General features: G+C 26.4%; 3 protein-coding genes across 4 annotated transcripts; 2 read left to right on the forward strand and 1 right to left on the reverse strand.

The window, feature by feature from the left end:
• Positions 1-1358: 1358 nt before the first annotated feature.
• Positions 1359-6317, reverse strand: LOC122853882 (phospholipid-transporting ATPase ABCA3-like). Its single transcript, XM_044154290.1, has 6 exons — positions 5943-6317; positions 5266-5506; positions 5026-5193; positions 3313-4940; positions 2950-3231; positions 1359-2640 (listed from the first exon to the last, which is right to left on the reverse strand). Exons 1-6 carry the CDS (start codon positions 6315-6317, stop codon positions 1372-1374), a joined length of 3963 nt encoding a protein of 1320 aa, XP_044010225.1. The 3' UTR covers positions 1359-1371.
• Positions 6318-11724: 5407 nt separating this feature from the next.
• On the forward strand, positions 11725-13596 carry LOC122853883 (venom serine protease-like). The gene is made up of 7 exons (XM_044154292.1): positions 11725-11781; positions 12205-12414; positions 12483-12696; positions 12777-12977; positions 13047-13204; positions 13297-13456; positions 13541-13596. Exons 1-7 carry the CDS (start codon positions 11725-11727, stop codon positions 13564-13566), a joined length of 1026 nt encoding a protein of 341 aa, XP_044010227.1. The 3' UTR covers positions 13567-13596.
• A 288-nt stretch (positions 13597-13884) lies between these two features.
• On the forward strand, positions 13885-16776 carry LOC122855118 (venom serine protease 34-like). 2 transcript variants are annotated; one of them, XM_044156282.1, is made up of 8 exons: positions 13885-13974; positions 14450-14667; positions 14740-14952; positions 15027-15225; positions 15310-15510; positions 15601-15752; positions 15865-16027; positions 16114-16776. In XM_044156282.1, exons 1-8 carry the CDS (start codon positions 13968-13970, stop codon positions 16137-16139), a joined length of 1179 nt encoding a protein of 392 aa, XP_044012217.1. In that variant the 5' UTR covers positions 13885-13967; the 3' UTR covers positions 16140-16776. The 2 variants fall into 2 exon arrangements, with proteins under 2 accessions (XP_044012217.1, XP_044012218.1); XM_044156283.1 differs by lacking the exon at positions 13885-13974 and adding an exon at positions 14286-14304.
• The last annotated feature ends 25 nt before the right edge of the window (positions 16777-16801 follow it).

Consider the following 16801-nt stretch of genomic DNA (forward strand, 5'->3'; position numbering starts at 1 on the left):
AAAAACTATAACTCATAAATAATTAAATTCAATATAATAAACACGACCAAGCAAGCGGGCGTTCAGTCTTGTATAGATTAAAAAAATGAATTAAACAAAAAGAAAATTTTATTGCTAAATTATAATGACTGATAAATTAAATTTAGATAATTTATTTTGCTTATAGATATGCTATTTTTTGTTATTGAAAAATGAGTTTTCATTTTTCTTATTATTTTTGTTGAGAAATTGTAAATTGGTAGCACTTTGGATCGTTGATTTACACACGTTTGAGGTTAATAAGGGTTAAAATATATACAAGAGGGAGGAAAAGAGAGATAATTTGTTTTTTTGCAATATATTGGTTTGAACTTCGCCCTTGCTTTTTTTTCTTTCTCATTACTGACATTTTCGTTTATTCAAATAAAACACATCTACATGTAGGTATACTCGTTCATTTTGAATCATAAAAATATTAATTAACGATGTAGCGCAATTTTCATCAATGAATAAACATAAAAAAAAACCTTTGATATCGATTAATTGGATTTAAAATATATTATTATCATCATGGGGGTGTTATGAAGCAGTTTTGCCAAGCGTATTTCAACTTATACATATACGTATATAATAAAAATGATCAATATAACAAAATGAGAATGAATTACACGCTGATTACATGAGTTTTTAAATAGGGCTCGAAAATATTCGGTAATAGTTTAAATGAAAGATATGACAAGTTAAAACTATAAAAAAAAAAAAAAATAAGTGCATGTTACAAGTGCGTACGAGTGAATATATATATATATATAAATATAGAAAAATGACCTTGACTTTGACTTTTAAAATTCTTTTTATTCATATATTTACTTATTTCATATCGTTAGATGGTTGTTACATTATTTATTTTGTTATGCAAATAATCAGTGAATGCAGCTGTTGCCATAAAAAAAAAAACTAAAATATTATTCATAAAATTATCAATAAGAATAAATCAATAATAATTAATTACTAAATGGTAGCCAGTATAAAATTTTACGTATGCAAAACTGATTTCATATTTACTTATTTATTTGGATTGAGAAACTTATGTCAAATTAACACAATTTAAATGTTTAAAATTTTACATAAAAGATAATCTAGTAATTCGTGATATAATTGAAGCCTTGAGTTTATATTTTTTGTATATCAAGTAAACAAAGAATAAATAAAGATTGAAAAATAAACGTAAAAAATAAACAGTATAATTGAGCATTTTTAAAATTGTTAATCAAGTTTTTTTTTAACGAATACTTGCATATATTTACTCATTTCTTGTACTTATGTAGATTTGAAAAAAAAAAAAAAAACAATATGATTGAAAAAAAAAATTCCTTTAGTTATTTTTTCATTTTATGGAATTTCATGACTAGTTGAATCGGTGCAATCGGCTCTGGCAAACTGGATGAAAAGCTGCTCCAGTGTTGATGAAAGTACTGCAAAATCTTCAATACAACTATAACTATTTTTCAATGTATTCATCATGCGATACATCACTGTCCAGGTCGCACCAGGGTCAGTGACATGATATCCAAGAAAACCAGAATTTTCATCCATTTTTTGACATCTAATAGTTGACTCAATTGTTTCCTTGATATGTTGTACGTCCTCAACAGATGAAGCAGGTGACATTTTCACGTGAATATTGTATCCAGCACCAAAACGTTGTTTTAGTTCTTGAACTGCACCAACACAAACTAGCTTTCCATTAACCATGATGACCAACCGATTGCAAAGAGCTTCACATTCTTCCATGCTGTGAGAAGTGAAAATTATTGATTGACCAGATTCCTGACAATACTTTAAAGTATTCCATAATGATCTTCTTGCTGCTGGATCAACTCCAGTTGTTGGTTCATCCATCAAGACCAATGATGGTTGACCGATTAATGCCAATGCAATATTAAGCCTTCTTTTGTTTCCACCACTGTATGTTTGACTTGGTCTTGAAGCACAAGCACTTAAGTTCAATCTTTTTATCCATCCTTCAACTGATGATTTTATTTGTGATTCTGGTATTCCTCTGAGTCTGGCAAAAAGATACAAATGATCCCAAGCATTTAATGTTTCAATTAGAGCATCGTGTTGTGGACAATATCCCATTTTGGATAAATACTCGCCACGATTCTCATGCATGCCAATGTCTTTCAAGTACATCTTACCATGACAAGCACTCTCTTCACCAGTCAACATTTTAAAAGTTGTACTTTTTCCAGCACCATTTACTCCAAGAAGACCAAAACATTCTCCTGATTTTACTCGAAAACTAATATCTTTTACAACTTGTAAATTTCCATAATTTTTTCTCAATTCTTGAGCCAAAAAAACATTTTCATTATTATGCTCAACTGTTTTAGTCAGGCGTTTTTCAATTTCTTTACTAACAATGTCTCTTTCTTTTTTCACTAATTCATCTGTTTCATCTGTTGTATTTGTAATTGAACAATTCTTCTTGATTTTTCCCAAAACTTTTGCTATTATTTTTTGTTCGACAATGATGATAATGCCAATAAAAAACACGAATGATATTACAAAAAAGATTAAGTGGTATTTTGACATAATAAAGGCTTTACTTAACGTGATAGGTTTAATATTCGATAATAAGTATAATTCCACGTACGACTGACACGTAGTGTAGAAATTAATTTGTGGAATAAACATTAGAACCCTTATCATTATACTTTGAATTGAATCATTGCTAGTGATGTTTGCTATAATTATAAAAATTATACGATAAATACATAGAATTAGAAGTGGTAAGATTATCACAATTATTTTCAATACAATTTCTGATAAATTAAATAAACTGAAAACGTAAACTTCAAATAAACCAGACAGACCGAATAACAACATAATTAACAAATACATAATAACGTTTTCTGTATTAAAAATTTGCTTGTCTAATAAATTATCAGCCAGTAATAATAATGCTAATGATAAAATAATAGAAATCGTGTAATGAACAAAATCAACGAGAAACATAGATCCCCAGTATGCGATTTTAGAAGCACCAGTCATATCTTGAAGCTGTTTAATACCAGTTTTCCTTTCACGAAATGGTTGGCTGATATAAATAATTATCATAAACATCGATATGTTCATTATATAAGGTAATATACTTTCTAGATGATTTTCTTTTTTACTACTTGAAGTACTTATATGAATATCTTTTTTAGATACTTGAATTTTCAAATTTGAATTATTGCTGCATATCTTCAGCAAAGTATTGTCAATGAAATTTATAGTTTTAGAAATTTCATCATTTTCATTGTCTGAATAAAACAATTGTTTCACATTCAATGTTTTATTAAATAGATTATATTCAGCAATAATAAACTTTTCATCTCCATAAACAAAGTTAGTATCCTTTCTATTAGTGATATACATTCCTTCGGAGGCTTTCCATTCATTGTACAAAAAAACTGACTCATTATTCATTGTCCAATCTACTGTCTTAATAGGTTGTTCAGATGGTATCATCAGGGAACATAACAATATTAATGCAACTATTAAACCAGGGAAGATAAGTGAAATAAAGAAAGTCCATGGACTTTTCATGACATACGCATACTTCTTGACCAAATATCCCCACAAGGTCTGCATAAAATAGTTGAATCCTGTATTTTCATTAAATAGTATTGAGTCGTTACCAATTTCATTAGTTGTACCATCGATATTATGATCAACTTCTTCAGTAACTTTAACAAAAACTTGTTCTAAAGTAATTATTGATGCACTTATACCAGTAATGCCCAATTTTTTTTTAGATAATTCTAATTTATCCAATGTCTCAGGTAATGATTCTGAATTGGGAATTGCTAATACAATTGAATCATTTCTTTGATTCAAAGTTTTAACATCCTCACCAATTATCTCAAGTATTTTGGCAGTATCACAACCTGATTCAAGTGAAAGTGTAACTTCTACTTGGCCATCTCCATGTAACTTTTTCAAAAACATAGAAGTTCCATAACTGTTGAGTTTACCTGAATGCATTATGGCAATTCTATCACCAAGAATATCTGCCTCTTCCATATCATGTGTACTGATTAATATTGTCTTATTACCTTTCATTGCTAAAATCATATCCCAAATATCTCGTTTACCCTCAGTGTCCATTCCGGATGTTGGCTCATCAAAAATCAAAACATTTGCATCACCAATCACAGCCAGTGCCAAACATAATCTTCTTTTTTGTCCCCCAGACAAGTTATCTGGTATGCAATTTTTTTTATCTTGTAAATTAACTTTTGAAAGTAGAGTTTCAACATCTTCTTTAATTTGTGGTGAAGTTTTATTTTTAGCTCGTAATTTAGCAAAAAATAAAACTTGTTGATAAACATTCAGATCTGGAACTGTTATATTAACTTGAGGACAAAGACCAACATTATTACTTATTACGTCATGATTATTTAGAACATTTTGTCCATTTATTATGACAACACCACCGGATGAGCCAGTTAATCCTGATAATATTGACATCATTGTTGTTTTACCAGCTCCATTGTGACCCAGTAATGCTGTTATTTCACCACGATAAAAGTCAATTGATACTTCTTTCAATGCGTGAAATTCGCTTTTATTAATAAAACCTGTGCTATATATTTTTTTGAGCTTTCTGATTTGCACTCCTGCTTTAAGACTCCCAGCAGGTATTTTTTCGAATTCTTTTTTTTGTTCAAAATCATCAGAGTCTAATTGGATTTGATCATCTCCTGGTTCATTTTTCTTTTTCAAGAACCATGCAAAAGGATGACGTTTAACACCATATTTACCAGGTTTAATTGCGTGAATGTATAGTGCCATGAAGAAATGAAGTATTGCTCCCAATATTGAAAAAAGCATAATCATTCCAATCGATGCCACGAATGAATCTGTATTTGTTCTAGTGGAAAACATATTTCCAAATCCTATTGTCATTCCTGAAAATGATAACGTTAATGAAGTGTATTTCTTTAAGTGATAATTATATTTTAAAGTTTTTTATTAATAATACTTTTTGCTTACCTTGTCTTTCATATCTTTCTATTGCATAAATAATCCCATAAACAAACAAGTTCGGACAGAGTATCCCTACGAATTGTACTGCTTTTTCATAACCCATCATTACCATTACTGGTTTAGCAAAACTCATTATATACAGGAATAAAATTGATGTCACTACTCCCTTCCAAGCTGTATCACATATAAAATATTAGGCGTGAAAAAAAAAAAATTAAATAAAATAATTTTTATAATAGAACTTACGTTTGTTAAAATAAGATGCAACATGATATCCAAAACACAAAAGATGTACAATGTGTAATGAAAATGCCATAAATATTAAGACTGGATTCCCTTTTTCCATAAATGCATTCGATTCTGGAACCCAGGAAAATTTAAGCATCAATACAATTGGTATTAATAATAAAAAATTCCAAATAACACCAGTAACAAGCCAGCTTAATAAACTCATCCAGTCTTTAATTCCGTTCAATGACATCAAGGCCTGAAATTGTAATCAAGTATTTTTATAAATGTATCCATTTTCTTTTGAATTTTCAAATACAGTGGAATAAAATATTTGTACTTACATTTATTCCAGCAGTTTTTTCTTTTGCGATATATACCATTTCAACTGAAAATGTGAATATGAACACAAGGAAAGTTATAGAGCAATACGAAGATAGCAGAGAGTTAAATAGATCAACTAAATCCTCAGCTATTTTCGTAGTGTTTATCACCAATGATTCACTTGTGATACTCACATTGGTGATCATTTTAATATAAGATATATCTAGGCAGATTTGAACTTTTTGATACATGTAATTATTGCGGTGGGGCGTAGCTCTCAATATATATTCCAAGCCGTTTCTAGATGTGTTGCTTGTACTATCAAACTTGAACACAATTCCAATAATACGTCTAGTATTGCTAGCAATTACATCAATCATTTCAGTTTCATTTTGATAGCCAGTGGTATTTCTTCCTACACACTTTTTAACCAATTCCATCAATTTATCGGTATCATCGGATTGTGGTGTATATCCGATGGCCCAATCGATCCAATAATTTGTGAAATCAGGATAGTTTTCAATGAGATCAGATTTTGAACCGTTAGGTGCAGGTCCATTTTGTGGGATATTTTCTGAGATATTTTTATTTATGCCCTTTGTGTTCACGAGCGCTAAACTGTTTACCAAGGCATATAATAATATAGGTATTATGACTTGAACAAAAATCGACATTCCCCAATGTTTTTTCCGAACTTGGAAATTTTTCCATAACAAAACGTTAAATTTTTGCATTATTCCACCCATTGCACAACTTTAATTGAAATTCTAAAATTCAATTAAAAATGGCATATATAGAGATGAAAAATCAAAGACTGTCAACTTCCAATTAGTAATTATTTATCTATAAAAAAAAAAATAACAAAATACATTGTTAAAAATATGGAAACATGTTTTTTAAAATTTAAATGATATTTTGGTACTATAATAATAACAATTATTGTTATTATTAATAATATATAATAATTGAAAAGAAAAATTTCTAAAATAATACGTCTTGAATATAAAATGGTTTTGTTTTTTATTTTATCAGCATGACGAATATTCTATTTATGATACTACAGTTAATAAATAATAAAACGAAAAATATCATTTCTATAAAATAAAGTAGAAAAAAAAAATATTCCGGCTTGTTATCTTTTTTTTTTTTCGTATAATCTTTTATTCTTTTTTAAAAATAGATAAAAAAAAAAAAAAACCAATGACTCAACAGGTGACACGAATCCAGTGTGTCCATATTTTTGACCCGATGATTCATAATGACTAATATTTAATAACCAATAAGCCTGTATCAAAATGTCTGATGGCATTATAATAATAATTAAATATAACTATTAATATTCGATTATACCGATGAAATTATGATTTATTTTTTTCTTTTCTTTAAATAAAACTTGATATATTCAGGCATATGCTTATCCACTTGAGCCACGTATTAAAATTGAAATGTAATGTTTTTTTTTTCAAACGAAATTCTGATTTATAGACAGGCAAATTTCGAATTATATAAAAATATTTCTTCATCATTAAAAACTACGAATTTAGATTCTCTTCTTATACAATAAAAAAAAAAAAAAAAAAGAAACACTCCTGATATCGATCAATTGAATTTTAATTATTATCAACTGTCAAAGAAATGTTGCCACGTTTACTTTCATATGTCTATTGCATAATGAAAATAATAATTAAGATAAAATAAAAATATTAATGTCAAAATTATATTGTTAAATATTTTTTTTGTCAAAGCACGTAAATAAAAAAAATCATAATGTCGATATTTATGCAATCATGCGATAACTAGTTCTTTGCGTGTATAACTCGATTGTAAATAAATTTTTGATCAATATATTTTTGATTAATAATTATAAAAATAATTCTATTTATTTTGATGAATTAATAAATGTCATTAAATATATATTTACCCAAATGATGAAACAGCTTTTTATTGTAGTTTTCGTTGTCAAATTTTGAGTTGCTAAAATCACTTGAGTAGCCCTCGTCGATGAGGACACAATACTGAATATTCAACTACTCGTGTCAAGAACTGCCGCGAAGTACGAACCACACAACTTACTGACTAGTCCTGATAGTCGAAAAAAAACCACATCGGTCGTTTTCATGAAAATAGATTTTAGGCAACGTATTAGAAGTTAGAATCGACATTATTGGTGATGACTGATGACTTATGTTCATTGCCCCCCGGCTATTTGTCACGACACACATTTATTATACTTGAAAATTAAAAGTTAATTTACATATATACATATATGTATGTGTAGATGTATGTGTATATATGTTTGTATACAAATAACACAAAAATATATAGACAAGTAAAGCTTGAGATTTAGAAAACACCCGAATTTGTTAACGAAAATATTTTCAAAAAGCTGCAACTTCGAATTTTTATTTAAACTTTTTAGAAATTATGTAAATGAATTTTTTTGTTTTTTCTTAATTTATTATGAATAATTATAATCAATCAAATTTGTAATTTTAATTTATTTTTTAAAACCCATAAACTGAATTAAAATTAATAGATTTACATTATATTAGTATTTATGTTATGTAATACTAAAAAGGAAAAAAAAGTCAATTGCTGATTAGTATAACTGTAAGTCAACAAAGATCAACAGTTGAAAATTTGAATGTTATATAAACATAATAAAAGTAATTTTGTAATTTATATATCGATTTCTCAAAAAATTCTTGCATCAGATGCTTCTTCTTCCGAAAGGTATAATAAAAAAAATTCCTCAAAGTAAATAGATTGTTCAAAAATCGGGTCCACTCAAGACTTAGCTTAAAAATGTATAAAAATATGCGGAAAAATAATTCGAAAGAAATGCAAAACATATAAAATGATGTTGGAAAATTAAAATTTAATATTTAATATTGAATTATTTTATAGATTTATTGTTTTATTATTTATTATTTTATTTATTTATTCTTTGAATAATATATAAAACACAAAAAATTGTTTTTAAAAGATGATTATTATAGTCATTTTTAAAGCTATTGTTATCTGTATAATATTATACAGATAACAAAAAATAAAAAATAACCGATTATAGGTGTTTATGAATAATAAGTATTATTCGTTTATCATAATGCTTTGACGTGTTCTATGCTCTGACGTATCCTGACTTATCGGTAGCTCTTGGGGCTCTCGATTTAGACTTTGAACTAAACACCTAATCGGTTATTTTTTTATTTTTTTTTTTTTTGTTATCTGTGTAATATCAAAGATAGCTTTAAAAAAGAAAATGTATCATCTTTTAAAAACAATTTTTTAATCATTTATTAAAACTCAAATACTATTTAAAAAATAAATAAATAAAATTAAATATTACTGAAAAGTTAAAACTGAAGCTTTTTTAAATTATTGATATTTAAATTGATTTATTTTTGCATCTTTCGTTTTTTTCCTTTCAATAACAACTCGATGTATTTTTTTACTCATTCAACATAATTATTTCAAAAACTATAATTCATAAATAATTAAATTCAATATAATAAACACGACCGAGCAAGCGGGCGTTCAGTCTTGTATAGATTAAAAAAATGAATTAAACAAAAAGAAAATTTTTCTGCTAAATTATAATGACTGATAAATTAAATTTAGATAATTTATTTTGCTTATAGATATGCTATTTTTTGTTATTGAAAAATGAGTTTTCATTTTTTTTATTATTTTTGTTGAGAAATTGTAAATTGGTAGCACTTTGGATCGTTGATTTACACACGTTTGAGGTTTATAAGGGTTAAAATATATACAAGAGGGAGGAAAAGAGAGATAATTTGTTTTTTGTATTATATTGGTTTCAACTTCGCCCTTGCTTTTTTTTCTTTCTCATTATTAACATTTTTGTTTATTCAAATAAAACACATCTACACGTAGGTATACTCGTTCATTTTGAATCATAAAAATATTATTTAACGATGTAGCGCAATTTTCATCAATGAATAAACATAAAAAAAAACCTTTGATATCGTTTAATTGGATTTAAAATATTATTATCATCATGGGGGTGTTATGAAGCAGTTTTGCCAAGCGTATTTCAATTTATACGTATACGTATATAATAAAAATGCTCAATATAACAAAACGAGAATGAATTACACGCTGATTATATGAGTTTTTAAATAGGGCTCGAAAATATTCGGTAATAGTTTAAATGAAAGATATGACAAGTTGAAACTAAAAAAAAATAAGTGCATGTTACAAGCGCGTGCGAGTGAATAGAAAAATGACCTTCAGAGATGAATGAATAAGTAGTGAGCTTTTAGGCATTTCTTATGCAGCTGTAAAAGCATACAAAATTCAAATCTTATACATGTTGTACATCATTTGTTCTTACTTCCACCCCGAAGAACTAAATATCGGTGACTTCAATCATGAGCATGTCAACAAAACATAAGCTGCCGCTAAAAGAAATTCTCATGAAATAATGATTGCACATATGTTTATTCATTATCACAAAACAGAAAGATATACAAATTACTTTTTGATTAAAATAAAATGACAAAAATATAATACCCAAAAAAAGAAACCTTGCTACAGTCAATTAAATAAATATGTATAGCCTTGAAAAAGTGTTATCAAAAAATCATCATAACGAAACATCTTTGCTATATAAATATAATATATCTTGAAAAAATATTCAATGTTACAAAAACAAAGAAACAATAAAAAAAATAAAAAAACAATGTTTTATTTTTTTAAACTTCGAACAATTTTTTTTATCATAAATTTTATGATTTGAAAAAATAAATAAATACAAGTCAAGGATTTTTTTTTTCTTTTTGTAAATTATTATATGTATGTTGCTGATAACGGTTTATTTGATCATTTTGTGACATCAAAGATTTCTATAAATCAAAATGTAAACACACGTGGAATTTTTTTCCTTTTGCTATTCATTATCGAAAAAAAAAAAAACAAAAAAAATCTAAATTCAAAACATCTTTTATAATTTCATTAGAATTTATTTATTTATTTATTTTTAATATAAAAATTATGATCTGCTTCAGGTGATCATTATTTATTACACAGTAATAAATTTTACATTTGTAAAAAATTATTTACTACATAGAAAATAAATACTCAATGAAATAAATTTATTGTTAAAAAAAATATATATAAAATTAAAATATTGATAATAATAAATTTTTTTCTTCTTTACTCTGTTAAATTTGTCATAAAATTTCAAATGAAAAGTATAATGTTATAAACAAGTACCGAAAAACAAATATAACATTGAATTGAATTTTGATATAACTAAAAATTTGCTAGGCATATAAATCATTTTTGATAAATAAGCAAAAAATAAATAAACTGTTTTTTAAGATAGGCAAGAAATGTCAACAGTGAAGCAAAAAAAAACATATAAAAGCCCATTTTTAATTTTTTTTAATATCCAGTTTATAAGTGAAGTCTATCATAAAACACTATTACGAAAAAAAATAAAATAAAAAAAAAATTTTAAGACTCACAAAATCCACAAAGTCTCATGATGCTGTGTAAGTATTTTATGGACAATAAATAAATTTTTAATCTATAATATGAAATTAGTTAATGTAAAATTAAGTTGAAAAAAATTAAGGTATATAAGATATTTTTTTTTAATTTAATCAAATGATTGTAAATATTTTTTTAAGGGATCTTTGTATCTGTGATCCTCTTTGTGGGTCTTTTTGATGCTAGTGAAGGAACTAATGGGTATGGAAACTGCAATTATTATATCGATATTCAGCCTGGAAATTATTATCCTTTTGCCACTCCAAATTATCCATATGGAAGATATCCTGGAGGCTACAAATGTCGATGGAGTTTTCACAGTCAATATCCAATTAGAATGAACTGTACAATTGGTATTCCTCAGGGAAATCAAACGACCCGCCAAGTAAAAATAAATTCTAAAAAAATTTCTAGAATATATTTTAAATATTTGAACAAATACATATCATTGTTTTACTATAACATTAGAACGAAAAATTTTTTTTTTCAATATGGATGATGTTCTAAATGAAAGGACATACATGCTATTTTGTTATTAATTTTTTTTTTTTTTTTTTAATTATCAAAAGATCATCACCACCGAGTTATCGACACTTTTTTATATTTTTAATAAATATTTTTACACACAATCAAATGATGCCCAGTGTTTACAGATTTGTAGCTTTATCATTTTTAACACGTCCATCACGAAAAGTAACAAAGAGTAAAGAAATACGTTTTTTTTTTACAAATTAAGATTATAAAAATAAATAGGCCTGAAGTCGACAAATTTGGCACATGTGAATAAAACTTTTTTAAAACGATAAACGGTTAAATCTAATTCGTTGAGCTTTTCTTGCACTAATTTATTGTATGATTTTTAATTAATTAATTATATTGGTATCAATTATTAATCAATTGCTATTATTGATTTAATTTAACTATTAGAAGTTCAATAATGATCCAAAAAATTGGTAAAATATTATCAGTCAATTTTTGATAATTTTGAGATTATTTAAATTTTGAGATAATTTAAAATTAACCATGTAAATAAAAAAATATTAATTCAAAACTAGAAATTAATAAATATATTTATCAAAAAATATGTAATGCATATTTTTAAAAAAATTATCACAGAGTTATAGCTGCCTTGGTGATGTTTTCAAAGTAACAACTGACGATTTGGGACCTCAACCATATTGTGGTTCTGGAAGAATCAATTTTGTATCAAGTGACAATAATTGGATTAATGTTACAATGGATTCTGTGCAATATTCTAATGGTGGAAGTTTTATGTGCTCAGTATATACTATCGAGGAAGAGTGTCAATGTGGTTGGCGTAATCGAGTAATCAAATTAATCATTGTTAAACTGCTCATATATAAAATAATAATAAATTTTTGTTTAATTTTTAGAGAAGAATTGTTGGTGGTAATGAAACTGGATTAAATGAATATCCAATGATGGCTGGTTTGGCTCAAAGATCACCAGGATCACATAGTAGAGATGAAATTGATTGTGGTGCAACAATTATTAATAATTATCAAGTCATAACTGCTGCACATTGTATAAGTGGACGAGACATTTCCTATTACGCTGTTGTTATTGGTCTTCATGACACGAAAAATCGTAAGATGACTATTATATTTTTATGTTGATTTACATACATACAATGAACTGTTACTATTGGTAAATTTTTTTTTATTCAGCAACATTGACAGGTGAAACGAAATTATTTACAATTAAAAATTATATTGTTCATCCGAAATATAATAAAAATACATATTCAAATGATATTGCAATCATTACAATTAATGGTTTGATTACATTTAATCAACATGTTGGACCAGCATGTTTACCTTTTCAACATAACAGATATTTATTTGCTAGAAATAGTGTTACACTTTTAGGTATATTTATTTATTTTCAATTTACTATTCATAGCTATTATGATTTCTTAAAATAAACATTTTTTCAAGGATGGGGAACACAATCATTAGCTGGTGCAGCATCAAATGTTTTACTCTATACAAATGTCAATGTTGTGACAAATGAAGATTGCAACTCAAAATATCCAAATAAAAATGTCGATGATACACAATTATGTACTTATGCTCAAAACAGAGATTCTTGTCAAGTAATATATAATATATACATTTGTAACATTTTTTATAAAAACAAAAATATTATTATATCTATGTTTATTAATAAATAATGATTAAATTTTAGATGGACAGTGGTGGGCCAGTATTGTGGGAAAATCCAATGACAAAGAAAATTGTACTTGTTGGAATAATTAGCAACGGTGCTGATTGTGGTGGATCAAAACCAGGTATTAATACTCATGTAGAATCATTCATAGATTTCATCAAGTCTAACAATCCTCAAGGTAATTTATTAATTCAATTATGAAATTTTTTTTTCATCAAAGATAATTGAACATGATTTAATTTGTTTTTTTTTTTTTCAACAGGATGGAAGTACTGTGAATCTGAATGATTTTACATTCCTTCCTGAGACAACGATTTCATTAAACACGAATTTTCAACATGTTTGAAATGACTTTTTTTGATGTTTTTTATATTTTGTAACATGTTTTATTATACTATCCATGTAAAAAAACAAAAACAATAAATATGATTAATAACATTTAATTTTTTTTTCTTTATTTATTTAATCTTTCGTATGAAAGCATTTATTTGTTGAACAAAATAAAGAATACAAGTTTATGTCCAATGAAATTATATTTGTTCACATGCAAATAATCAGTTTATGCAGGTGTCGCGATAAAAAAATAAAAAACAAATAAATCAAGTGTAAAAGTTGCATTATATTCCGGGAAATTGTTTCGTGCGAAGTAATTTATTTTTTAGTATCAAGTAATACTTAGCAATAGCAATATGTTAAGTACGTTTTTTAAAATATTTTTTTTACATAATGTTATCAGGAATTTTTCTTTCCGGTTAAGTTTAATGAAAAATCACGATAAATTTTAGAACATATTTATGTACTAATTTAGTGAATTTAATAATTTAATTTAATTGAAATTTCATAAAAAAAAAAAAAAATAATATTAACTTTTATATTTACTTTGGTTCGAATTTATTCGTAATTCATTTATCATATTAATTATTTTATTAATTTAATTAACAAATAAAACTCAAGATAATTTTGAATATTTGTTTATTAAATTTCTCGAGTGATAAGAACATCAGGCAACGATAAATAATTGAATTTGTTTGTACATAAATTATTGAAAAAATAAATGAAGTTTAGTTAAAAAAAAAATTTATAATTAGTTGTTTAGTGTTTTTTTTTTTTTGTAATAATAATCTTAATTTAATGTGATAAAATTTAAGTTTTATATTCATTTGTTTTTCAGGAATACTAGCACCACTTACTTTGTTTCTGGGTTTTATTGGCATTGGTGATGCCCAGTATAACAACTGTGATTACCGTCAATCAGTCAGAACAGGTCAAAAATTTAGTATAAACAGTCCTAATTATCCAAACAGTAACTATGCACCGGGTTCAAATTGTCGATGGGTTTTTCAAGGTGAAAGTACCTTAAAAATGAATTGCACCATCAATATACCACAGGTAAAATAATTAATTTTAAAAGTTTATTTATATATTTTCATTATAAAAATGCCACTGAAATTGATCCGACAGAGTAATAAGTGTGATTTGGATGCACTTTCTGTTAAATCTGATGATGATCCAGCTCGTAGATATTGTGGCAGTGGTGGTTTGAATGTTGCTTCTGATGAAAACAATCAAATTATTATAACAATAAATTCAGCAAGGTCATCTAGAGGTGGTCAATTTTTATGTGATATTGTTGCTGATGCTGGAAATGAATGTCAATGTGGCTGGCAAAATCCTGTAAGTAATAAAATGTACTATTAATTAATTCATATGTTTGCAATATTTTTTTTAATTTAATTTTATTAATTCAGTCAAGAATTGTGGGTGGAAAAGAGACTGGAGTTAATGAGTATCCAATGGTTGCTGGTCTTGTTCATCGTCAAAGAGGTGAAATAATTTGTGGAGCTACAATTATAAATAATCTTCAAGTGGTTACTGCTGCTCACTGTCTTTACGGTCAAAGTACATCAGGTTTTCTTGTAGTAGTTGGTGAACACAATACAGACACTGGTACTATTAATTATATATATTTTTATTTTCTTTACTCACTTGTAAACAATATTCAACTTAGTTTTTGTGATATTTTTATTTCAGCAAATGAATCAAGTGCTACAAGAGTTTATAAAATTAGACAATTGGTAACACATCCGAATTATGATCCTCGCAGAGAAATAAATGATATTGCAATAATTACGATAGATGGAGTGATAGAATTTAATCAATTTGTTGGACCAGTATGTTTACCATTCCAACATTATCGAGATTCATTTGCTGGTGCCCTCGTAAGCTTGTTAGGTAAGTTATGATCCTTTTCCAACTGAAAATGATTGCTGCTTCTTTACGTTATTATTTATTTATTCATTTTATTGTATTTTTATCAACTAGGCTGGGGAACAACTGGATTTGCAAGTGCTCCATCAAGTGTATTACAAAGTACAGAAGTCAGTGTGGTAACAAATAAAGACTGTAGTAATAGTTTCCCACAAGTTCAAAATACACAAATGTGTACTTATGCAAGAAACAGAGATTCTTGTCAGGTTAGTTAAATAAATGGATTTATTTTTTTATAATGTCATAAACTTCAACATAAGATTTTCATAAAAATAATGCTTTCATATTGTTAAAATTATTTTAATTGAATATTTTTAGATGGACAGTGGAGGCCCAGTTTTGTGGAAAAATCCTTCAACAAAGAGACTTGTTCTTGTTGGAATAATAAGTAGTGGTACTGATTGTGGAGGTGCAAGTCCCGGAGTAAACACTCGAGTTGGATCATTTATGGATTTCATTTGGGATCAAAGACCTCAACGAGGTAATTTCTTTTTTTTATCTGTCTATATATTTTTTCCGGCTTTAGATTAAATAAATTATATATTTTTTCCTTATTTTTTATTTCAGGATATGAGTACTGTGAGGCTGAATAATTTGAAAATATGTTTTACTGATAATATTCTAAATATTAAATAGTATTTAAGAAAATTAAAAATTAAGTTTGAAGTTTTTGTTGATAATAATTGAAAATTTAAATTTTTATATTTCTTTTATAATATGACAATTGTTTTATGTGTTAAAGTTATCTCATTGGTCTAATAGTATACTAGCAGTTGAATTGTTTGTGTTTCCACTTTCTTGACAAGTCAACTCGCAAAGTTTTTCAGCGTCTGAAATATTATATTATTTAAAAAGTTCATATTTATAAATCAAATTGAACAATTTGATTGCGTATATTAACTGCATTAAAAGATGGATAATAAAAAATAAAAAATCAAAAATCAAATAAGTAAAGATGAGGATAAAAAATAAGAAAAAATAATGGAATCCAGGCAGTTGCCCGGAATACAATGATCGCAGGTTCGATACTCACTAAGATCACTAGTTGTTTTTTTCAAGTTTTTATTTTCTTTTGAAATTATTACGAGCTTTCTCCCACACACATTTGCTTTTGGTGTAACTGAGTCTATCAAAAATCTATCAAAAACTTTAGGTATCATAGATATTAAAACAAAATGTCATAAAAATGTAATCACAATTTCAACATTTTCACAGTATAGTTGCATATTTTTTTAAAAATGAAACATCATAATGT

The sequence above is a fragment of the Aphidius gifuensis genome, linkage group LG4 (genome assembly GCF_014905175.1).
Source record: "Aphidius gifuensis isolate YNYX2018 linkage group LG4, ASM1490517v1, whole genome shotgun sequence".
Classification (NCBI taxonomy): Eukaryota; Metazoa; Arthropoda; class Insecta; order Hymenoptera; family Braconidae; genus Aphidius; species Aphidius gifuensis.

Bases quoted from the DNA above. Each gene is read 5' to 3' on its own strand.
- LOC122853882 (XM_044154290.1), bottom strand. From the start codon at position 6,317: ATGGGTGGAATAATGCAAAAATTTAACGTTTTGTTATGGAAAAATTTC. The intron at 4,941-5,025 runs GTAAGCAAAAAG...TATCATTTTCAG, and splicing joins AGAAAGATATGAAAGACAAG to GAATGACAATAGGATTTGGA. The intron at 3,232-3,312 runs GTGAAACAATTG...ACTTTGCTGAAG, and splicing joins TATTTAATAAAACATTGAAT to ATATGCAGCAATAATTCAAA.
- LOC122853883 (XM_044154292.1), top strand. From the start codon at position 11,725: ATGCCCAGTGTTTACAGATTTGTAGCTTTATCATTTTTAACACGTCCA. The intron at 12,978-13,046 runs GTATATTTATTT...CATTTTTTCAAG, and splicing joins AAATAGTGTTACACTTTTAG to GATGGGGAACACAATCATTA. The intron at 13,457-13,540 runs GTAATTTATTAA...TTTTTTCAACAG, and splicing joins CAAGTCTAACAATCCTCAAG to GATGGAAGTACTGTGAATCT.
- LOC122855118 (XM_044156282.1), top strand. The intron at 15,226-15,309 runs GTACTATTAATT...TTTTTATTTCAG, and splicing joins TGAACACAATACAGACACTG to CAAATGAATCAAGTGCTACA. The intron at 15,753-15,864 runs GTTAGTTAAATA...GAATATTTTTAG, and splicing joins GAAACAGAGATTCTTGTCAG to ATGGACAGTGGAGGCCCAGT.